Here is a 24,970-nt window from a genome sequence, read left to right on the forward strand (position 1 = left end):
TACACCGAAGGAATTAGCTTAGCACTACCACACGTTACAATCCCCGTTGAGTTTGGCGGACCGGAAGTAAAGCATATTATCAGCATGGAGGCACGCCCAAACAATGACGTAGTACGTCCCATTCCCTATTGGCAGGTGCACTAGCCTTAGCATGGATAAACCGGAGCTGTAGATCAACAACTGTTGTGCCGAAAAATAGCCGCCTCGCGTGAAATGTCCCCCCTGACGGGAACGCTTATTTATAACGCTTTATTGAGCGTTTATTTTATTTATTTGCTTATTTATTTTATTATTGAGCGCCCACACGTCACTCGTACAAACAGCTTTTTTTTACCAAACGACGGACATGGAAACGATTTTCTTGTACCGTGAATATGTATTATTTTACTCTGCTTGAACTAATAAATGTCATACCTTTGTGATTGTCATTGGGATATGGTCGTGAAAACCTGTAGACTAATACATTTCTGTTCAAAGATGGTTATGTGGCCCAGTCCACGATTTGTTACTAAAATACAGTATTACTACTTTGTGTAATTTATTTATTTAAAACTGATTTTACAGTCGTAAATCCATTCCTGTAATGCGTCCATGAAAACATTTGATGTTTTCACCTCAATAAAGCGTTATAAATAAGCGTTCCCGTCAGGGCGGACATTTCACGCGGGGGGGCATTTTTCGGCACAACACCACCATCACCTTCAAATACACAACACGGTTGACACTATTATTGTGAATATTATTGTGACACTATTATACTTTAAAAATCAAACAATGTGATTTTCTGGGTTTTTTTTCCCACATTCTGTCTCTCATGGTTGAGGTTTACCCATGTTGACATTTACAGGCCTTTCTAATATTTTCAAGTGGGAGAACTTGCACAATTCGTGGTTGACTAAATACTTATTTGCCCCACTGTAGTGTGTGATGGTCACTCAGCACAGACCTTTAAAAGCCAAAGCAACATTGCTCTAGCCAAGATAAGAAAATAAATCTTACTGTGTGTGTTTCAAAAAGAGCAAGCCTGGAGAGAACACTGGTGAGTTGGAGGGGTGCACGTCACATGAGTGACACAACCAGACGATGCAGACTACACATAAAAATGTTACACAGTGTAACATGTGACGGAAACCGCGCATTTTCGCCTCGTTCTCGTCTCGTCTGACGAAAGCTGGCATTTGTTTCGTTATGTTTTAGTCTCCCAAGACATGTTTTTAGCTCAGTATCGTCTCGTCAACGTCATGAAAAATGTGTTCATTGACTAAATATTTTCTGTATCGTCATCATGGTTGATGAAAACAACATTGGTAGACACGTAACACTGTATAATTTTTTTTTTTTTTACAACAATCTATTCCTATAAAGTTTTTGAAATCCAACCTGCAGAACTAGTTTCACTTTGCACATTTTTTGAAATTTATGCTAATTGCTTTAACTATGAGCTTGAGTGGCACTAAAAGTTTTTTTATTTTTTTATTTTGCCTTTTCAGAAAAGCGAACTGATAAGTCGGCAGTGTCCGGTGCCATTCGCCTTCATATCAGCGTGGAGATCGAAGGCGAGGAAAAGGTGGCGCCGTACCACATGCAGTACACCTGCCTCCACGAGGTAAGGTTCTCGGTACTTTTCTTGTTAGGGTCCTCGATGGAAAAGGTATCTGAAACTCAGTTGTAATCCGATCTGGTAGAATATGTTTCACTTGGTGACTGACGTGGAGGGCGGCGGTGTTGTCAAGTTCCCGGTGGCGCAGGGAGACGACGCCTGGAAGGTTTACTTTGACGAGGTGCAGCAGGAAATTGTGGATGAGTTCGCCATGCGGTACGGCGTCGAGTCCATCTACCAGGCCATGACGTAAGGCTGCCGTCAATCCTTCATGTTATAATAATAGTATAGTACCAAATTAAGTTCCAAGCAGGTATTAAATCATATTATCAGAAAAACTGCCAGTTTTTAGGGTTTCTAGGGTGACATTTTTCATTCATTTCAACAGGAAAAGATAACTGAACCAACTCATAAATCAAGGCATCATCGCACTTCAGAATGTTTTTTTAATTTGTTTTTAATTTTTTTGCACGTCTGTTCAGCCACTTCTCGTGCCTGTCGTCCAAGTACATGTTGTCGGGCGTGCCGGCCGTCATGAGCACACTATTGGCCAACATCAACGCTTTCTACGCACACCCAAGCGCCACCAACACCAACGTTTCCGCACCTGCACGGTTCGCCGCCTCCAACTTCGGGGTGAGTGGCAATCATCTAAAATTACCCTGTAAAAGCCATGACCCTGCAAAAATTACTGTGTTTGTGAAAATACACTTTTTCTCCTTAAGATTTCCATTCGTTTCAGATTGGAAAGTGGAAAAAACATTTTTACAAGAATATAACAATCAATCACCATATTTTATACTTTGAAAAAGAAAACTTTTTCATTCAGTATGACAATAATAAAAAACATGCTTTTTTTCACAATTCGTGCTGGCTGCGATCATTCGCTGCCAGCCTCTCCCAGTCAGAATAGATTGGATGTCTAGCACTGTCATTGATAGCCAGAGTTGGCTGAGTGCCCTATAAAAGGGTTAAAGATTCCTCCACGCATATGTCAATTCCTTCCAGATGATGACATTGAATTGTTTTAGTCAACTCTTGTAAAATTTATTGCTCAGACGGAATGCCGACAGTCCCACTGTGGGCAGGAGCCTCACTGACTGTTTGTATTCCAATTACCCGAACACTCGCAACAGGAACGACCGAGTTGATTGAAGTCTAACCAGTTAAAAAAGTGACATTGTACCATCACGTCACGCTTATTAGTGAGCAGCCGCTCTGAAAACAAACCTTCAAGTCCGGCAGGAGCTGCTGGAGACCACCACCAAGGAGTCCTGACTTTGACATGGCGATGATGAAGAGGAGATGAGGCTTTGTTTTAATGAGGGATGGTGCCAGTCAGTGGTATACACAAATAGATGCCAGGTGGTGCTTAACAGAGCAAGTGCCCTTTGTCAAGGTTATTAAGTCATGATCATTATTATGTTAGTAATGAATGTGGCCTCCCTGGCGCCCCAGCCAGAATCATTGTGAGCTTACAGCGCCCTCTGTCCTCCAAACGCCGACACACGCCCTCCTGTGAGATGCGTACCACCGGTCATTTGTCAACGTGAACGCGCAGTGCGGACACGTACTTATGAAGGCGGCACATTAATTGCATCAGGGGCTGCACGTACAATAACTGCCATCCACACCCCTGCCTGTAGCTCCTGTGCAGAGGTAACACATAACGAGTCGAATCTCAAGTTTATGTGTCTGCCCCCTAAACCTCAGTGGTTGAACTATTTTTCTCGTGAAGTAGCCTTTGTCTCAGGGCGAATCTCTAAATTAGCCGACATCCTAGTCCCACCTGTTAACTAAGCTAGGCTAGCCACTTGCCATAAATCAATTAATAGATGTGACGACCAGCACACAACCACTGTCAGTAGGAAAAATTAATAAAACTATTTATTATAGCTTAATATTTAGTCATGTGTTTGCATGTTTAAAACTAGTACTGATATTTCAGGAGAATGTTGCCGCTTAAGAAAAACTAATAAGAATCAAAATAAAGAAACACAAAAAAATATACAGTGATCCCTCGTTTTTCGCGGTTAATGGGGACTAGAACCTGCCACAATAACTGAAAAACCGCAAAGTAGCAAAGAACCCCACCCCCATCAAAAAAAACAAACCTTTTTTTTGTGTGTGTGCATAGGTTGAGGTACTATTCGAAGTTGACGATCGCCTTAGGCCCCCAACCAGTAGGGGGCCCCCAACCAGCTGCCCTTGCCCCAACGAGCAACGGCTTGGGCCACCGGAGCCAGTAGCACCCCCAACGATTCGTCATGTATAATTATGTCAGCATACCAAACAAACAAATAACAAAACAAAAAAGAAAGCCATTTGAATGCTGCATTTATATTATCTCCCCCCCCCGCACACGCACTACAACGGACTGTTCCACGACGGCGGACAGAGTATCAGTCGCTTAGCTTCATTTAGCGCCCTTTAGCATCGCTTAGCTCCGCTTAGCTGTTCGTTAGCTTCAGTTAGCTCTCCCGCGGTTTTCACGCCACTAAGCTCGCTATTTTTACAGCTCACTTGCTACTTTGCACGTCGGCTATCGTTTATTTCGAACACATGAGCGAGCGTGCTCTCCATTAGAGCCAAAGTGCAGTGAGGGAGAAGTTGAGAACAGGTCTCTAATGCCTATTTTAACTTTCTTCTTCTTCTTCACACCGAACATAAAATACACGACAGCACACCCTGTGGCGAAACAATGTAGTACAGTTCCAATCAGTCATACAGTAACACTCAACAGCTGGTTAACAGCAAAAGCACGTCATGCTCGTCATATAAATAATGATTTCTGGAGTTAATCCCACATACTTCAGAATTAATATTATAATATGTTGAGTAAATACTATATAATACAGAATAAGAATAGCTTTCAAAGGACACTTCATGACAAATATGATTGGCAATGAATAATTATAATTATTATACTACTGTTATATATAGTAGTATACTATGATAATATTGCCAGATTTTTTTTTTTTTTTTTAGAATTGTTTTGAATAATGTTTGAAAGGCAAAGTCAGTGTTTTGAATCTGTTTACCTTCCATTCTTTTGCACTAGTAAATGCTATCAGCATTTAACCTCATTGTTTATTTGTGATTAATTATTGTTTTTTACATGATTATTTGTACATTAATAAAGAACTTAAGTGTTCCAAAATAGTTTTGTGAATTAATAAGCGTCAACAAAAATGTCATTGCTAAATTAGTAAAAAAAAGAAAATTATTAGATTAGTCGATTAATCGTAAAACTAGTCGGCTGACTAATCAGGATAAAATTTGACGTTTAGGACAGCCCTAGTGTACCAGAACATATCTCCTCCACACCCTTCTCACCTTTTTAACCCTTTACCCATGAGGAGGGCCCCTGGATATGTTTGCCTTAGGCCCCAAAATTGTCAAGTCCGCCACTGTGTGTGTGTTCAATGTATTTATTCACATTTAGCGTCAGAAAGATATATATAAATTAGTGCTGTGAAATCTATCCCATTAACGGTCGGAAATTTTTTTTTTAAATCAATCACATCAAAATATTTGACGCAATTAACGGATGCACGAAATGACCCGTTCATGCGTTGCCTCAAACCGTTTACAATGACACCGCTTTGGCACATTGAGAGCGAAAAGGCAGAGAAATGCGAGTGGACACAGGCGTTCATGGGACTGCCCCTTTTATTGGCTTAAGCATTGGCAACACTTTTACAACAAATATAAGTATTGTGGCAATTGACAAGGGGAAGAATGACAGGAAACGATCTTTTTCTTAACACGCATACTCGAGCACAATGCAGAACATACTGTATACCATTTGCAGCCACCATTGACGGTCATGGTTGCCCAACATCCCATCATGCATTTGGGCGGTACAGTTAAGTCGCTATAGTATCATTTAGTGAAAGCACAACAAAAATAATATTCCTATCTCTCAAAAAAATAATGTTCACAAAAAGAAAAACACTCAATGCAAAGAGAACTGGCATTCCCAATCGAAATTGCTATGCAAAATACACATTTAACTTACTCAGACTTTGCCTTGGCTAGATCTCTAAATAATTTAAAACATTGACACCTTGTGGTGTATTTCAATCACCACCTTACGTAGTTAAAGACACTGTGGAAGAATGGCAGGGAGCCCATTTGACGTCCCGCTCGGCGATGTCAACAATGGCGAGCTATTAGTTTATTTTTTGATTGACATTTTTAAAAATTTTATTCAAACGAAGACATGAAGAGGAGTTTTAATATAAAATTACTATAACTTTAACCACCCAAATTTATCTTTTTAAGAACTACAAGTCTTTCTATTCGTTGATCCCTTTAACAATAATGTTAATATAATATAATATTTAATATGTTAATATGCTAATAATGTTAATGCCATCTTGGAGATTTATTGTTATATTAAGTAAATACAGTACTTATGTACAGTATGTTGAATGTCCGTCTTGTGTGTTATCTTTTAATTCCAACAATATTGTACAGAAAAATATGGCATAGTTTAGAGGTTTGAATTGCCATTATTTACAAGTAATTTATTTTTAATTTGTGATTAACTCGATTTAAAAAAATGTAATCGTTTGACAGCCCTAATATACAGTAATATATATATTAGGGCTGTCAAAAGTATTGCGTTAACGGGCGGTAATTAATTTTTTAAATCAATCACGTTAAAATATTTAACGCAATTAACGCACATGCCCCGCTCAGATTAAAATGACAGCAGTGTAATGTCCGCTTGTTACTTGTTACCTGTTTTTTGTTGTTTGGCGCCCTCTGCTGGCGCTTGGGTCCAAATGATTTTATGGGTTTGGAGAGTGAGCATGGTGTAATGACATCAACAATGGCGAGCTACTAGTTTATTTTTTGATTAAAAATTTTACAAATTCTAATAAAACGAAAACATTAAGAGGGTTTTATTTTAAAAATTCTATAACTTGTACTAACATTTATCTTTTAAGAACTACAAGTTTTTCTATCCATGCATCGCTTTAAGAGGATGTGAATAATGTTAATGGCATCTTGTTGATTTATTGTTATAATTAACAAATACAGTACTTATGTACCGTATGTTGAATGTATATAGCCGTCTTGTGTCTTATCGTTTCATTCCAACATTAATTTACAGAAAAATATGGCATATTTTATAGATGGTTTGAATTGCGATTAATTACGATTAATTAATTTTTAAGCTGTAATTAACTCAATTAAAATTTTTAATCGTTTGACAGCCCTAATTATATATATATATATATACATACATATACTGTACATATATGACATGTTTTTTCACTTTTTCCCCAAAGTATATTTAAAAAAAAAAAAAAAAAACTTTATGTATGTATAAATTTTAATAAATGGTTTTTAAGCACTTCAAATGTAACTAGAAACTGCAATTTCGGGAGAAATTACACACCTTGGTCTTTCCTCTGTGGAGATACAGATCTTAGCCCCACTCAGGTCTATCAATAGAATGGACCATAATGCCAGTCAATGGCACTAAACAAAGTAAAAGCCATTAGAAAAGATTGGGAGAATTGGACGTCCATGAACGTCAATGGCATCACCCTCCATAAGCGTAAATGGAATTGGGGACGTTTGGGGTATACGTCCTATTAATATCTGTCATTTTCTGTTGATTTGGGGAAATTTAGTTTTTTCCCCATTGAAAATGAATGGGAAAATTTTTGGACGTCCATGGACGTCAATGGCAGCACCCCCTATAAGCATCAATGGAGTTCGGAACGTTTGGGGGAGACGTACTATTGATAACTGGTCATTTTCTGATGATTTGGGGAAATTTAGTTTTTTCCCCATTGAAAATGAATGGGAAAAATTTTGGACTTCCAGGGACGTCAATGGTATCAACTTACATAAGCGTCAATGGAATCCAAGTACATTGGCATCAATAGAATGAACAAACATGAAGAAATGCCATTGGGATTTAATGGGAAGTTTGGACGTCCATGAACGTCAATGGCATCACCCTCCATAAGCGGCAATGCAATCGGGGACATTTGGGGGACACGTCCTAATGATATCTAGTCATTTTCTGTTGATTTGGGGAAAAAAAAAAATTCCCATTGAAAATGAATGGGAAAATTTTTGGACGTCCATGGACGTCAATGGCAGCACCCCCCATAAGCGTCAATGGAGTTGGGGACGTTTGGGGTATACGTCCTATTAATATCTGGTCATTTTCTGTTGATTTGGGGAAATTTAGTTTTTTCCCCATTGAAAATAAATGGGAAAATTTTTGGACGTCCATGGAAGTCAATGGCAGCACCCCCTATAAGCGTCAATGGAGTTCGGAACGTTTGGGGGAGACGTACTATTGATAACTGGTCATTTTCTGATGATTTGATGAAATTTAGTTTTTTCCCCATTGAAAATGAATGGGAAAAATTTTGGACGTCCATGGACGTCAATGGCAGCACCCCCCATAAGCGTCAATGGAGTTGGGGACGTTTGGGGTATACGTCCTATTAATATCTGGTCATTTTCTGTTGATTTGGGGAAAAAAAAAATTTCCCATTGAAAATGAATGGGTAAAATTTTGGACGTCCATGGACGTCAATGGCATCACCCCCCATAAGCGGCAATGCAATCGGGGACATTTTTGGGACACGTCCTAATGATATCTAGTCATTTTCTGTTGATTTGGGGAAAAAAAAAAAATTCCCATTGAAAATGAATGGGAAAAATTTTGGACGTCCATGGACGTCAATGGTATCAACTTACATAAGCGTCAATGGAATCCAAGTACATTGGCATCAAAAGAATGAACAAACATGAAGAAATGCCATTGAAAATGAATGGGAAGTTTGGACGTCCCTGGACGTCAATGGCATCACCCTCCATAAGCCTAAATGGAATTGGGGACATTTGGGGGAAACGTCCTGTTGATATCTAGTCATTTTCTGTTGATTTGGGGGAAAAAAAAAAAATTCCCATTGAAAATGAATGGGTAAAATTTTGGACGTCCATGGACGTCAATGGCAGCACCCCCCATAAGCGTCAATGGAGTTGGGGACGTTTGGGGTATAAGTCCTATTGATATCTGGTCATTTTCTGTTGATTTGGAGAAATGTAGTTTTTTCCCCATTGAAAATGAATGGGAAAATTTTTGGACGTCCATGTAAGTCAATGGCGGCACCCCTCATAAGCGTCAATGGAATTGGGGAAGTTTGGGGGACACGTCCTATTGATATCTGGTCATTTTCTGTTGATTTGGGGAAATTTTGTTTTTTCCCCATTGAAAATGAATGGGAAAAATTTTGGACGTCCATGGCCGTCAATGGCATCGACATCCATATAGTCAATTGAATCCAAGTACATTGGCATCAGTAGATTCGACATGCATGGCCGTCAATGGCATCAATGCAATGTAAATTCCATTGGAAATCCCATTGGAAGTGAATGGGAACTTTTCCCATTCGAAATGAATGGGATAGTTTTTGGCAAATTTCCGAGGAAGCGTAATTTTTTTCCAAATTCTGTATACAACTTTTATGCCCCTCACCGTCCCGGAATTTTTGATGCCCAAATTATGTGATTTGGTCAAAAATTGTAGGACTAGATACATTTTGAAACTTTTTTTTTTTTCCGGAAAATTGCCGTTTACGGGCGAACGGAAAATTTTTCAAGGCCGTTTGAAAAATTCCCATCGTCGCGCGAAAATTCCGGTCGTGCCGATACTTGAACGGTACCGATCGGAGGTACGGTTCGGGCTGTGCGGCGCGCCGAAAAAAACGTCAACAATTATTGAATAATAATAATAATAACTAGAAACTGCAATTTCGGGAGAAATTACACACCTTGGTCTTTCCTCTGTGGAGATACAAATCTTAGCCCCACTCAGGTCTATCAATAGAATGGACCATAATGCCAGTCATTAGCACTAAACAAAGTTAAAGGCATTAGAAAAGATTGGGAGAATTGGACGTCCATGTCCGTCAATGGCAGCACCCTCCATAATTGTTAATGGAATCGGGGAAGTTTGGGGGACACGTCCTATTGATATCTAGTCATTTTCTGTTGATTTGGGAAAAAAAAAAAAATTCCCATTGAAAATGAATGGGAAAAATTTTGGACGTCCATGGACGTCAATGGTATCAACTTACATAAGCGTCAATGGAATCCAAGTACATTGGCATCAATAAAATGAACAAACATGAAGAAATGCCATTGGAAATGAATGGGAAGTTTGGACGTCCATGAACGTCAATGGCATCACCCTCCATAAGCGGCAATGCAATCGGGGACATTTGGGGGACACGTCCTAATGATATCTAGTCATTTTCTGTTGATTTGGGAAAAAAAAAAAAAATCCCATTGAAAATGAATGGGAAAAATTTTGGACGTCCATGGACGTCAATGGTATCAACTTACATAAGCGTCAATGGAATCCAAGTACATTGGCATCAATAGAATGAACAAACATGAAGAAATGCCTTTGGAAATGAATGGGAAGTTTGGACGTCCATGGACGTCAATGGCATCACCCCCCATAAGCGGCAATGCAATCGGGGACATTTGGGGGACACGTCCTAATGATATCTAGTCATTTTCTGTTGATTTGGGGAAAAAAAAAAATTTCCCATTGAAAATGAATGGGAAAAATTTTGGACGTCCATGGACGTCAATGGTATCAACTTACATAAGCGTCAATGGAATCCAAGTACATTGGCATCAATAGAATGAACAAACATGAAGAAATGCCATTGGAAATTAATGGGAAGTTTGGACGTCCGTGGACGTCAATGGCATCACCCTCCATAAGCAGCAATGCAATCGGGCACATTTGGGGGAAACGTCCTATTGATATCTAGTCATTTTCTGTTGATTTGGGGAAAGAAAAAAAAAATTCCCATTGAAAATGAATGGGAAAAATTTTGGACGTCCATGGACGTCAATGGTATCAACTTACATAAGCGTCAATGGAATCAAAGTACATTGGCATCAAAAGAATGAACAAACATGAAGAAATGCCATTGGATATGAATGGGAAGTTTGGACGTCCCTGGACGTCAATGGCATCACCCTCCATAAGCAGCAATGCAATTGGGGACATTTGGGGGACAGGTCCTATTGATATCTAGTCATTTTCTGTTGATTTGGGGAAAAAAAAAAAATTCCCATTGAAAATGAATGGGTAAAATTTTGGACGTCCATGGACGTCAATGGCAGCACCCCCCATAAGCGTCAATGGAATTGGGGACGTTTGGGATATACGTCCTATTGATATCTGGTCATTTTCTGTTGATTTGGAGAAATGTAGTTTTTTCCCCATTGAAAATGAATGGGAAAAATTTTGGACGTCCATGTAAGTCAATGGCGGCACCCTTCATAAGCGTCAATGGAATTGGGGAAGTTTGGGGGACACGTACTATTGATATCTGGTCATTTTCTGTTGATTTGGGGTAATTTTGTTTTTTCCCCATTGAAAATGAATGGGAAAAATTTTGGACGTCCATGGCAGTCAATGGCATCGACATCCATATAGTCAATTGAATCCAAGTACATTGGCATCAGTAGATTCGACATGCATGGCCGTCAATGGCATCAATGCAATGTAAATTCCATTGGAAATCCCATTGGAAGTGAATGGGACTTTTCCCATTCGAAATGAATGGGATAGTTTTTGGCAAATTTCCGAGGAAGCGTAATTTTTTTCCAAATTCTGTATACAACTTTTATGCCCCTCACCGTCCTGGAATTATGGATGCCCAAATTGTGTGATTTGGTCAAAAATTGTAGGACTAGATACATTTTGAAACTTTTTTTTTTTTCCGGAAAATTGCCGTTTACGGGCGAAGGGAAAATTTTTCGGGTCCGTTTGAAAAATTCCCATCATTGCGCGAAAATTCCGGTCGTGCCGATATTTGAACGGTGCCGATCGGTCAAACGGTTCGGGCTGTGCAGCGTGCATTTTTTTTTCATTCAAAATGAATAGGAAAGTTTTTGGCAAATTTCCGGGGAACCGTAAATTTTTGCCAAATTCTGTATACAACTTTTATGCCCCTCATCGTCCCGGAATTTTTGATACCCAAATTATGTGATTTGGTCAAAAATTGTAGGACTAGATACATTTTTTAACTTTTTTTTTTTTTTCGGAAAATTGCCATTTACGGGCGAACGGAAAATTTTTCGGGGGATTTTGAAAAAGTCCCTGCGTCGCGCGAAAAATCCGGTCGTGTCAATACTTGAATGGTGCCGATCGGTGGTACGGTTCGGGCTGCGCGGCGCGCCGAAAAAACGCGGAGAATAATTTGATGATATAATAATAATAATAACTAGAAACTGCAATTTCGGGAGAAATTACACACCTTGGTCTTTCCTCTGTGGAGATACAGATCTTAGCCCCACTCAGGTCTATCAATAGAATGGATCATAATGCCAGTCATTGGCAAAAAACAAAGTAAAAGCCGTTAGAAATGAATGGGAGAATTGGACGTCCATGGACGTCAATGGCGGCACCTTTCATAATTGTTAATGGAATCGGGGAAGTTTGGGGGACACGTCCTAATGATATCTAGTCATTTTCTGTTGATTTGGGGAAAAAAAAAAAATTCCCATTGAAAATGAATGGGAAAAATTTTGGACGTCCATGGACGTCAATGGTATCAACTTACATAAGCGTCAATGGAATCCTAGTACATTGGCATCAATAAAATGAACAAACATGAAGAAATGCCATTGGAAATGAATGGGAAGTTTGGACGTCCATGAACGTCAATGACATCACCCTCCATAAGCGGCAATGCAATCGGGGACATTTGGGGGACACGTCCTAATGATATCTAGTCATTTTCTGTTGATTTGGGGAAAAAAAAAAAAATCCCATTGAAAATGAATGGGAAAAATTTTGGACGTCCATGGACGTCAATGGTATCAACTTACATAACCGTCAATGGAATCCAAGTACATTGGCATCAATAGAATGAACAAACATGAAGAAATGCCTTTGGAAATGATTGGGAAGTTTGGACGTCCATGGACGTCAATGGCATCACCCCCCATAAGCGGCAATGCAATCGGGGACATTTTGGGGACACGTCCTAATGATATCTAGTCATTTTCTGTTGATTTGGGGAAAAAAAAAAAAATCCCATTGAAAATGAATGGGAAAAATTTTGGACGTCCATGGACGTCAATGGTATCAACTTACATAACCGTCAATGGAATCCAAGTACATTGGCATCAATAGAATGAACAAACATGAAGAAATGCCTTTGGAAATGATTGGGAAGTTTGGACGTCCATGGACGTCAATGGCATCACCCCCCATAAGCGGCAATGCAATCGGGGACATTTTGGGGACACGTCCTAATGATATCTAGTCATTTTCTGTTGATTTGGGGAAAAAAAAAAAATTCCCATTGAAAATGAATGGGAAAAATTTTGGACGTCCATGGACGTCAATGGTATCAACTTACATAAGCGTCAATGGAATCCAAGTACATTGGCATCAAAAGAATGAACAAACATGAAGAAATGCCATTGAAAATGAATGGGAAGTTTGGACGTCCCTGGACGTCAATGGCATCACCCTCCATAAGCCTAAATGGAATTGGGGACATTTGGGGGAAACGTCCTGTTGATATCTAGTCATTTTCTGTTGATTTGGGGGAAAAAAAAAAAATTCCCATTGAAAATGAATGGGTAAAATTTTGGACGTCCATGGACGTCAATGGCAGCACCCCCCATAAGCGTCAATGGAGTTGGGGACGTTTGGGGTATAAGTCCTATTGATATCTGGTCATTTTCTGTTGATTTGGAGAAATGTAGTTTTTTCCCCATTGAAAATGAATGGGAAAATTTTTGGACGTCCATGTAAGTCAATGGCGGCACCCCTCATAAGCGTCAATGGAATTGGGGAAGTTTGGGGGACACGTCCTATTGATATCTGGTCATTTTCTGTTGATTTGGGGAAATTTTGTTTTTTCCCCATTGAAAATGAATGGGAAAAATTTTGGACGTCCATGGCCGTCAATGGCATCGACATCCATATAGTCAATTGAATCCAAGTACATTGGCATCAGTAGATTCGACATGCATGGCCGTCAATGGCATCAATGCAATGTAAATTCCATTGGAAATCCCATTGGAAGTGAATGGGAACTTTTCCCATTCGAAATGAATGGGATAGTTTTTGGCAAATTTCCGAGGAAGCGTAATTTTTTTCCAAATTCTGTATACAACTTTTATGCCCCTCACCGTCCCGGAATTTTTGATGCCCAAATTATGTGATTTGGTCAAAAATTGTAGGACTAGATACATTTTGAAACTTTTTTTTTTTTCCGGAAAATTGCCGTTTACGGGCGAACGGAAAATTTTTCAAGGCCGTTTGAAAAATTCCCATCGTCGCGCGAAAATTCCGGTCGTGCCGATACTTGAACGGTACCGATCGGAGGTACGGTTCGGGCTGTGCGGCGCGCCGAAAAAAACGTCAACAATTATTGAATAATAATAATAATAACTAGAAACTGCAATTTCGGGAGAAATTACACACCTTGGTCTTTCCTCTGTGGAGATACAAATCTTAGCCCCACTCAGGTCTATCAATAGAATGGACCATAATGCCAGTCATTGGCACTAAACAAAGTTAAAGCCATTAGAAAAGATTGGGAGAATTGGACGTCCATGTCCGTCAATGGCAGCACCCTCCATAATTGTTAATGGAATCGGGGAAGTTTGGGGGACACGTCCTATTGATATCTAGTCATTTTCTGTTGATTTGGGAAAAAAAAAAAATTCCCTTTGAAAATGAATGGGAAAAATTTTGGACGTCCATGGACGTCAATGGTATCAACTTACATAAGCGTCAATGGAATCCAAGTACATTGGCATCAATTAAATGAACAAACATGAAGAAATGCCATTGGAAATGAATGGGAAGTTTGGACGTCCATGAACGTCAATGGCATCACCCTCCATAAGCGGCAATGCAATCGGGGACATTTGGGGGACACGTCCTAATGATATCTAGTCATTTTCTGTTGATTTGGGAAAAAAAAAAAAAATCCCATTGAAAATCAATGGGAAAAATTTTGGACGTCCATGGACGTCAATGGTATCAACTTACATAAGCGTCAATGGAATCCAAGTACATTGGCATCAATAGAATGAACAAACATGAAGAAATGCCATTGGAAATTAATGGGAAGTTTGGACGTCCGTGGACGTCAATGGCATCACCCTCCATAAGCAGCAATGCAATCGGGCACATTTGGGGGAAACGTCCTATTGATATCTAGTCATTTTCTGTTGATTTGGGGAAAAAAAAAAAATTCCCATTGAAAATGAATGGGAAAAATTTTGGACGTCCATGGACGTCAATGGTATCAACTTACATAAGCGTCAATGGAATCCAAGTACTTTGGCATCAATAGAATGAACAAACATGAAGAAATGCCATTGAAAATGAATGGGAAGTTTGGACGTCCCTGGACGTCAATGGCATCACCCTCCATAAGCAGCAATGCAATTGGGGACATTTGGGGGACACGTCCTATTGATATCTAGTCATTTTCTGTTGATTTGGGGAAAAAAAAAAAATTCCCATTGAAAATGAATGGGTAAAATTTTGCACGTCCATGGACGTCAATGGCAGCACCCCCCATAAGCGTCAATGGAGTTGGGGACGTTTGGGGTATGCGTCCTATTGATATCTGGTCATTTTCTGTTGATTTGGAGAAATGTAGTTTTTTCCCCATTGAAAATGAATGGGAAAAATTTTGGACGTCCATGTAAGTCAATGGCGGCACCCTTCATAAGCGTCAATGGAATTGGGGAAGTTTGGGGGACACGTCCTATTGATATCTGGTCATTTTCTGTTGATTTGGGGTAATTTTGTTTTTTCCCCATTGAAAATGAATGGGAAAAATTTTGGACGTCCATGGCAGTCAATGGCATCGACATCCATATAATCAATTGAATCCAAGTACATTGGCATCAGTAGATTCGACATGCATGGCCGTCAATGGCATCAATGCAATGTAAATTCCATTGGAAATCCCATTGGAAGTGAATGGGACTTTTCCCATTCGAAATGAATGGGATAATTTTTGGCAAATTTCCGAGGAAGCGTAATTTTTTTCCAAATTCTGTATACAACTTTTATGCCCCTCACCGTCCCGGAATTTTTGATGCCCAAATTATGTGATTTGGTCAAAAATTGTAGGACTAGATACATTTTGAAACTTTTTTTTTTTTCACGGAAAATTGCCGTTTACGGACGAACGGAAAAATTTTCGGGGCCATTTGTAAAGTTTCCTGTGTCACGCGAAAATTCCGGTCGTGCCGATACTTGAACGGTGCCGATCGGTCTAACGGTTCGGGCTGTGAAGCGCGCGTTTTTTTTCCATTCAAAATGAATAGGAAAGTTTTTGGCAAATTTCCGGGGAACCGTAAATTTTTGCCAAATTCTGTATACAACTTTTATGCCCCTCACCGTCCCGGAATTTTTGATGCCCAAATTATGTGATTTGGTCAAAAATTGTAGGACTAGATACATTTTGAAACTTTTTTTATTTTTCGGAAAATTGCCGTTTACGGGCGAACGGAAAATTTTTCGTGGCGGTTTGAAAAATTCCCATCGTCACGCGAAAAATCCGGTCGTGCCGATACTTCAACGGTGCCGATCGGTGCTACGGTTTGGGCTGTGCGTTGGCTCAAAAAAACGCGGAGAATTATTGAATAATAATAATAAAAAAAAAAAAAAAAAATAAAGTTGCAGAATAACAATACCTTGTTCTTTCTTTCAGAAAGACCAAGGTAACTAGAAACTGCAATTTCGGGAGAAATTACACCTTGGTCTTTCCTCTGTGGAGATACAGATCTTAGCCCCACTCAGGTCTATCAACAGAATGGACAATAATGCCAGTCAATGGCACGAAACAAAGTAAAAGCCATTAGAAAAAATGAATGGGAGAATTGGACGTCAATGGCCGCACCCTTCATAATTGTTAATGGAATCGGGGAAGTTTGGGGTAAACGTCTTATTGATATCTAGTCATTTTCTGTTGATTTGGTGGGAAAAAAAATTCCCATTGAAAATGAATGGAAAAATTTTGGACGTCCATGGACGTCAATGGTATCAACTTACATAAGCGTCAATGGAATCCAAGTACATTGGCATCAATAGAATGAACAAACATGAAGAAATGCCATTGGAAATTAATGGGAAGTTTGGACGTCCGTGGACGTCAATGGCATCACCCTCCATAAGCAGCTATGCAATCGGGGACATTTGCGGGACACGTCCTAATGATATCTAGTCATTTTCTGTTGATTTGGGGAAAAAAAAAAAATTCCCATTGAAAATGAATGGGAAAAATTTTGGACGTCCATGGAAGTCAATGGCAGCACCCCCCATAAGCGTCAATAGGGTTGGGGACGTTTGGGGTATACGTCCTATTAATATCTGGTCATTTTCTGTTGATTTGGGGAAATTTAGTTTTTTCCCCATTGAAAATGAATGGGAAAAATTTTGGACGTCCATGGACGTCAATGGCGGCACCCTTCATAAGCGTCAATGGAATTGGGGAAGTTTGGGGGACACATCCTATTGATATCTGGTCATTTTCTGTTGATTTGGGGAAATTTAGTTTTTTCCCCATTGAAAATGAATGGGAAAAATTTTGGACGTCCATGGCCGTCAATGGCATCGACATCCATATAGTCAATAGAATCCAAGTACATTGGCATCAGTATATTCGACATGCATGGCCGTCAATGGCATCAGTGCAATGTAAATTCCATTGAAATCCCATTGAAAGTGAATGGGGATTTTTCCCATTAGAAATGAATGGGATAGTTTTTGGCAAATATCCGGGGAACCGTAAATTTTTTCCAAATTCTGTATACAATCTTTATGCCCCTCACCGTCCCGGAATTTTTGATGCCCAAATTATGCGATTTGATCAAAAATTGTAGGACAAGTAGCGTTTTGAAACTTTTTTTTTTTTCCGGAAATTTGCCGTTTACGGGCGAACGGAAAATTTTTCGGGGCCGTTTGAAAAATTCCCATCGTCACGCAAAAATTCCGGTCGTGCCGATACTTGAACGGTACCGATCGGTGGTACGGTTCGGGCTGCGCGACGCGCCGAAAAAAACGTCAACAATTATTGAATAATAATAATAACTAGAAACTGCAATTTCGGGAGAAATTACACACCTTGGTCTTTCCTCTGTGGAGATACAAATCTTAGCCCCACTCAGGTCTATCAATAGAATGGACCATAATGCCAGTCATTGGCACTAAACAAAGTTAAAGCCATTAGAAAAGATTGGGAGAATTGGACGTCCATGAACGTCAATGGCATCACCCTCCATAAGCGGCAATGCAATCGGGGACATTTGGGGGACACGTCCTAATGATATCTAGTCATTTTCTGTTGATTTGGGAAAAAAAAAAAAAAATCCCATTGAAAATGAATGGGAAAAATTTTGGACGTCCATGGACGTCAATGGTATCAACTTACATAAGCGTCAATGGAATCCAAGTACATTGGCATCAATAGAATGAACAAACATGAAGAAATGCCTTTGGAAATGAATGGGAAGTTTGGACGTCCGTGGACGTCAATGGCATCACCCTCCATAAGCAGCAATGCAATCGGGCACATTTGGGGGAAACGTCCTATTGATATCTAGTCATTTTCTGTTGATTTGGGGGGAAAAAAAAAAAATTCCCATTGAAAATGAATGGGAAAAATTTTGGACGTCCATGGACGTCAATGGTATCAACTTACATAAGCGTCAATGGAATCCAAGTACATTGGCATCAAAAGAATGAACAAACATGAAGAAATGCCATTGGAAATGAATGGGAAGTTTGGACGTCCCTGGACGTCAATGGCATCACCCTCCATAAGCAGCAATGCAATCGGGGACATTTGGGGGACAGGTCCTATTGATATCTAGTCATTTTCTGTTGATTTGGGGGAAAAAAAAAAAATTCCCATTGAAAATGAATGGGTAAAATTTTGGACGTCCATGGACGTCAATGGCAGCACCCCCCATAAGCGTCAATGGAATTGGGGACGTTTGGGATATACGTCCTATTGATATCTGGTCATTTTCTGTTGATTTGGAGAAATTTAGTTTTTTCCCCATTGAAAATGAATGGGAAAAATTTTGGACGTCCATGGACGTCAGTGGCAGCACCCTCTATAAGCGTCAATTGAGTTGGGGACGTTTGGGGGACACGTCCTATTGATATCTGGTCATTTTCTGTTTATTTGGGGAAATGTAGTTTTTTCCCCATTGAAAATGAATGGGAAAAATTTTGGACGTCCATGGCAGTCAATGGCATCGACATCCATATAGTCAATTGAATCCAAGTACATTGGCATCAATAGATTCGACATGCATGGCCGTCAATGGCATCAATGCAATGTAAATTCCATTGAAATCCCATTGTAAGTGAATGGGAACTTTTCCCATTAGAAATGAATGGGAGAGTTTTTGGCAAATTTCCAGGGAACCGTAAATTTTTTCCAAATTCTGTATACAACTTTTATGCCCCTCACCGTCCCGGAATTTTTGATACCCAAATTATGTGATTTGGTCAAAAATTGTAGGACTAGATACATTTTGAAAAAAAAAAAAAAATCTGGAAAATTGCCGTTTGCGGAAAAACGGAAAATTTTTCGGGGCCCTTTTTAAAAAAGCCATCGTCGCGCAAAAATTCCGGACGTTTCGATATCCGAACGGTGCCGATCGGTGCAGCGGTTCGGGCTGTGCGGCGCGCCGAAAAAACGCGGAGAATAAGATGAATAATAATAATAATAACTAGAAACTGCAATTTCGGGAGAAATTACACACCTTGGTCTTTCCTCTGTGGAGATACAAATCTTAGCCCCACTCAGGTCTATCAATAGAATGGACCATAATGCCAGTCATTGGCACTAAACAAAGTTAAAGCAATTAGAAAAAATTGGGAGAATTGGACGTCCATGTCCGTCAATGGCAGCACCCTCCATAATTGTTAATGGAATCGGGGAAGTTTGGGGGACACGTCCTATTGATATCTAGACATTTTCTGTTGATTTGGGAAAAAAAAAAAAAATTCCCATTGAAAATGAATGGGAAAAATTTTGGACGTCCATGGACGTCAATGGTATCAACTTACATAAGCGTCAATGGAATCCAAGTACATTGGCATCAATAAAATGAACAAACATGAAGAAATGCCATTGGAAATGAATGGGAAGTTTGGACGTCCATGAACGTCAATGGCATCACCCTCCATAAGCGGCAATGCAATCGGGGACATTTGGGGGACACGTCCTATTGATATCTAGTCATTTTCTGTTGATTTGGGAAAAAAAAAAAAATCCCATTGAAAATGAATGGGAAAAATTTTGGACGTCCATGGACGTCAATGGTATCAACTTACATAAGCGTCAATGGAATCCAAGTACATTGGCATCAATAGAATGAACAAACATGAAGAAATGCCTTTGGAAATGAATGGGAAGTTTGGACGTCCATGGACGTCAATGGCATCACCCCCCATAAGCGGCAATGCAATCGGGGACATTTGGGGGACACGTCCTAATGATATCTAGTCATTTTCTGTTGATTTGGGGAAAAAAAAAAATTTCCCATTGAAAATGAATGGGAAAAATTTTGGACGTCCATGGACGTCAATGGTATCAACTTACATAAGCGTCAATGGAATCCAAGTACATTGGCATCAATAGAATGAACAAACATGAAGAAATGCCATTGGAAATTAATGGGAAGTTTGGACGTCCGTGGACGTCAATGGCATCACCCTCCATAAGCAGCAATGCAATCGGGCACATTTGGGGGAAACGTCCTATTGATATCTAGTCATTTTCTGTTGATTTGGGGAAAAAAAAAAAAATTCCCATTGAAAATGAATGGGAAAAATTTTGGACGTCCATGGACGTCAATGGTATCAACTTACATAAGCGTCAATGGAATCCAAGTACATTGGCATCAAAAGAATGAACAAACATGAAGAAATGCCATTGGAAATGAATGGGAAGTTTGGACGTCCCTGGACGTCAATGGCATCACCCTCCATAAGCAGCAATGCAATCGGGGACATTTGGGGGACAGGTCCTATTGATATCTAGTCATTTTCTGTTGATTTGGGGGAAAAAAAAAAATTCCCATTGAAAATGAATGGGTAAAATTTTGGACGTCCATGGACGTCAATGGCAGCACACCCCATAAGCGTCAATGGAATTGGGGACGTTTGGGATATACGTCCTATTGATATCTGGTCATTTTCTGTTGATTTGGAGAAATTTAGTTTTTTCCCCATTGAAAATGAATGGGAAAAATTTTGGACGTCCATGTAAGTCAATGGCGGCACCCTTCATAAGCGTCAATGGAATTGGGGAAGTTTGGGGGACACGTCCTATTGATATCTGGTCATTTTCTGTTGATTTGGGGTAATTTTGTTTTTTCCCCATTGAAAATGAATGGGAAAAATTTTGGACGTCCATGGCAGTCAATGGCATCAACATCCATATAGTCAATTGAATCCAAGTACATTGGCATCAGTAGATTCGACATGCATGGCCGTCAATGGCATCAATGCAATGTAAATTCCGTTGGAAATCCCATTGGAAGTGAATGGGAACTTTTCCCATTCGAAATGAATGGGATAGTTTTTGGCAAATTTCCGAGGAAGCGTAATTTTTTTCCAAATTCTGTATATAACTTTTATGCCCCTCACCGTCCCGGAATTTTTGATGCCCAAATTATGTGATTTGGTCAAAAATTGTAGGACTAGATACATTTTGAAACCTTTTTTTTTTTCACGGAAAATTGCCGTTTACGGACGAACGGAAAATTTTTCAGGGCCATTTGTAAAGTTTCCTGTGTCACGCGAAAATTCCGGTCGTGCCGATACTTGAACGGTGCCGATCGGTCTAACGGTTCGGGCTGTGAAGCGCGCGGTTTTTTTCCATTCAAAATGAATAGGAAAGTTTTTGGCAAATTTCCGGGGAACCGTAAATTTTTGCCAAATTCTGTATATAACTTTTATGCCCCTCACCGTCCCGGAATTTTTGATATCCAAATTATGTGATTTGGTCAAAAATTGTAGGACTAGATACATTTTGAAACTTTTTTTATTTTTCGGAAAATTGCCGATTACGGGCGAAAGGAAAATTTTTCGTGGCGGTTTGAAAAATTCCCATCGTCACGCGAAAAATCCGGTCGTGCCGATACTTCAACGGTGCCGATCGGTGCTACGGTTTGGGCTGTGCGTTGGCTCAAAAAAACGCGGAGAATTATTGAATAATAATAATAACTAGAAACTGCAATTTCGGGAGAAATTACACCTTGGTCTTTCCTCTGTGGAGATACAAATCTTAGCCCCACTCAGGTCTATCAATAGAATGGACCATAATGCCAGTCAATGGCACTAAACAAAGTAAAAGCCATTAGAAAAGATTGGGAGAATTGGACGTCCATGGCCGTCAATGGCGGCACCCTTCATAAGCGTCAATGGAATTGGAGAAGTTTGGGGGACACGTCCTATTGATATCTGGTCATTTTTTGTTGATTTGGGGAAAAAAAAAAAATTCCCATTAAAAATGAATGGGAAAAATTTTGGACGTCCATGGACGTCAATGGTATCAACTTACATAAGCGTCAATGGAATCCAAGTACATTGGCATCAATAGAATGAACAAACATGAAGAAATGCCATTGGAAATGAATGGGAAGTTTGGACGTCCATGGACGTCAATGGCATCACCCTCCATAAGCGCCAATCCAATCGGGGACATTTGGGGGACACGTCCTATTGATATCTGGTCATTTTTTGTTGATTTGGGGAAAAAAAAAAAATTCCCATTGAAAATGAATGGGAAAAATTTTGGACGTCCATGGACGTCAATGGTATCAACTTACATAAGCGTCAATGGAATCCAAGTACATTGGCATCAATAGAATGAACAAACATGAAGAAATGCCATTGGAAATGAATGGGAAGTTTGGACGTCCATGAACGTCAATGGCATCACCCTCCATAAGCAGCAATGCAATCGGGGACATTTGGGGGACACGTCCTAATGATGTCTAGTCATTTTCTGTTGATTTGGGGAAAAAAAAAATTTCCCATTGAAAATGAATGGGAAAAATTTTGGACGTCCATGGACGTCAATGGTATCAACTTACATAAGCGTCAATGGAATCCAAGTACATTGGCATCAATAGAATGAACAAACATGAAGAAATGCCATTGGGATTTAATGGGAAGTTTGGACGTCCATGAACGTCAATGGCATCACCCTCCATAAGCGGCAATGCAATCGGGGACATTTGGGGGACACGTCCTAATGATATCTAGTCATTTTCTGTTGATTTGGGGAAAAAAAAAAAATTCCCATTGAAAATGAATGGGAAAATTTTTGGACGTCCATGGACGTCAATGGCAGCACCCCCCATAAGCGTCAATGGAGTTGGGGACGTTTGGGGTATACGTCCTATTAATATCTGGTCATTTTCTGTTGATTTGGGGAAATTTAGTTTTTTCCCCATTGAAAATGAATGGGAAAATTTTTGGACGTCCATGGACGTCAATGGCAGCACCCCCTATAAGCGTCAATGGAGTTCGGAACGTTTGGGGGAGACGTACTATTGATAACTGGTCATTTTCTGATGATTTGGGGAAATGTAGTTTTTTCCCCATTGAAAATGAATGGGAAAAATTTTGGACGTCCATGGACGTCAATGGCAGCACCCCCCATAAGCGTCAATGGAGTTGGGGACGTTTGGGGTATACGTCCTATTAATATCTGGTCATTTTCTGTTGATTTGGGGAAATTTAGTTTTTTCCCCATTGAAAATGAATGGGAAAAATTTTGGACGTCCATGGCCGTCAATGGCATCGACATCCATATAGTCAAATGAATCCAAGTACATTGGCATCAATAGATTCGACATGCATGGCCGTCAATGGCATCAATGCAATGTAAAGTCCATTGGAAATACTATTGAAAGTGAAAGGGAACTTTTCCCATTGGAAATGAATGGGATAGTTTTTGGCAAATATCCGGAGAACCGTAAATTTTTTCTAAATTCTGTATACAATCTTTATGCCCCCCACCGTCCCGGAATTTTTGATGTCCAAATTATGTGATTTGGTCAAAAATTGTAGGACAAGTAGCGTTTTGAAAAAGTTGTAAAAAATCGGAAAATCGCCGTTTACGGGCGAACGAAAAATTTTTCGGGGTCGTTTGAAAAATTCCCATCGTCGCGCGAAAATTCCGGTCGTGTCGATACTTGAACGGTGCCGATCGGTGGTACGGTTCGGGCTGCGCGGCGCGCCGAAAAAACGCGGAGAAACCATTGCATAATAATAATAATAAAGTTGTAGAATAACATAACCTTGTTCTTTCTTTCAGAAAGACCAAGGTAACTAGAAACTGCAATTTCGGGAGAAATTACACACCTTGGTCTTTCCTCTGTGGAGATACAGATCTTAGCCCCACTCAGGTCTATCAATAGAATGGACCATAATGCCAGTCAATGGCACTAAACAAAGTAAAAGCCATGAGAAAAGATTGGGAGAATTGGACGTCCATGTCCGTCAATGGCAGCACCCTCCATAATTGTTAATGGAATCGGGGAAGTTTGGGGGACACGTTCTATTGATATCTAGTCATTTTCTGTTGATTTGGGAAAAAAAAAAAAATTTCCCATTGAAAATGAATGGGAAAAATTTTGGACGTCCATGGACGTCAATGGTATCAACTTACATAAGCGTCAATGGAATCCAAGTACATTGGCATCAATAAAATGAACAAACATGAAGAAATGCCATTGGAAATGAATGGGAAGTTTGGACGTCCATGAACGTCAATGGCATCACCCTCCATAAGCGGCAATGCAATCGGGGACATTTGGGGGACACGTCCTAATGATATCTAGTCATTTTCTGTTGATTTGGGAAAAAAAAAAAAATCCCATTGAAAATGAATGGGAAAAATTTTGGACGTCCATGGATGTCAATGGTATCAACTTACATAAGCGTCAATGGAATCCAAGTACATTGGCATCAATAGAATGAACAAACATGAAGAAATGCCTTTGGAAATGAATGGGAAGTTTGGACGTCCATGGACGTCAATGGCATCACCCCCCATAAGCGGCAATGCAATCGGGGACATGTGGGGGACACGTCCTAATGATATCTAGTCATTTTCTGTTGATTTGGGAAAAAAAAAAAATTTCCCATTGAAAATGAATGGGAAAAATTTTGGACGTCCATGGACGTCAATGGGATCAACTTACATAAGCGTCAATGGAATCCAAGTACATTGGCATCAAAAGAATGAACAAACATGAAGAAATGCCATTGGAAATGAATGGGAA

At 39.8% G+C, this 24,970-nt stretch overlaps 1 protein-coding gene across 2 annotated transcripts in view; it reads left to right on the forward strand.

The window, feature by feature from the left end:
• LOC130912784 (uncharacterized) overlaps nucleotides 1-24,970 on the forward strand; it is a 239,286-nt gene that overhangs the window by 128,861 nt on the left and 85,455 nt on the right. For both annotated transcript variants that reach the window (XM_057830826.1, XM_057830828.1), the window contains 3 exons: nucleotides 1,491-1,606; nucleotides 1,686-1,849; nucleotides 2,083-2,236. In XM_057830826.1, the coding sequence (XP_057686809.1) occupies nucleotides 1,491-1,606; nucleotides 1,686-1,849; nucleotides 2,083-2,236 (434 nt within the window). The remainder of the gene's footprint in view (nucleotides 1-1,490; nucleotides 1,607-1,685; nucleotides 1,850-2,082; nucleotides 2,237-24,970) is intronic.

Source organism: Corythoichthys intestinalis, chromosome 3 (assembly GCF_030265065.1).
Source record: "Corythoichthys intestinalis isolate RoL2023-P3 chromosome 3, ASM3026506v1, whole genome shotgun sequence".
Taxonomy (NCBI): domain Eukaryota; kingdom Metazoa; phylum Chordata; class Actinopteri; order Syngnathiformes; family Syngnathidae; genus Corythoichthys; species Corythoichthys intestinalis.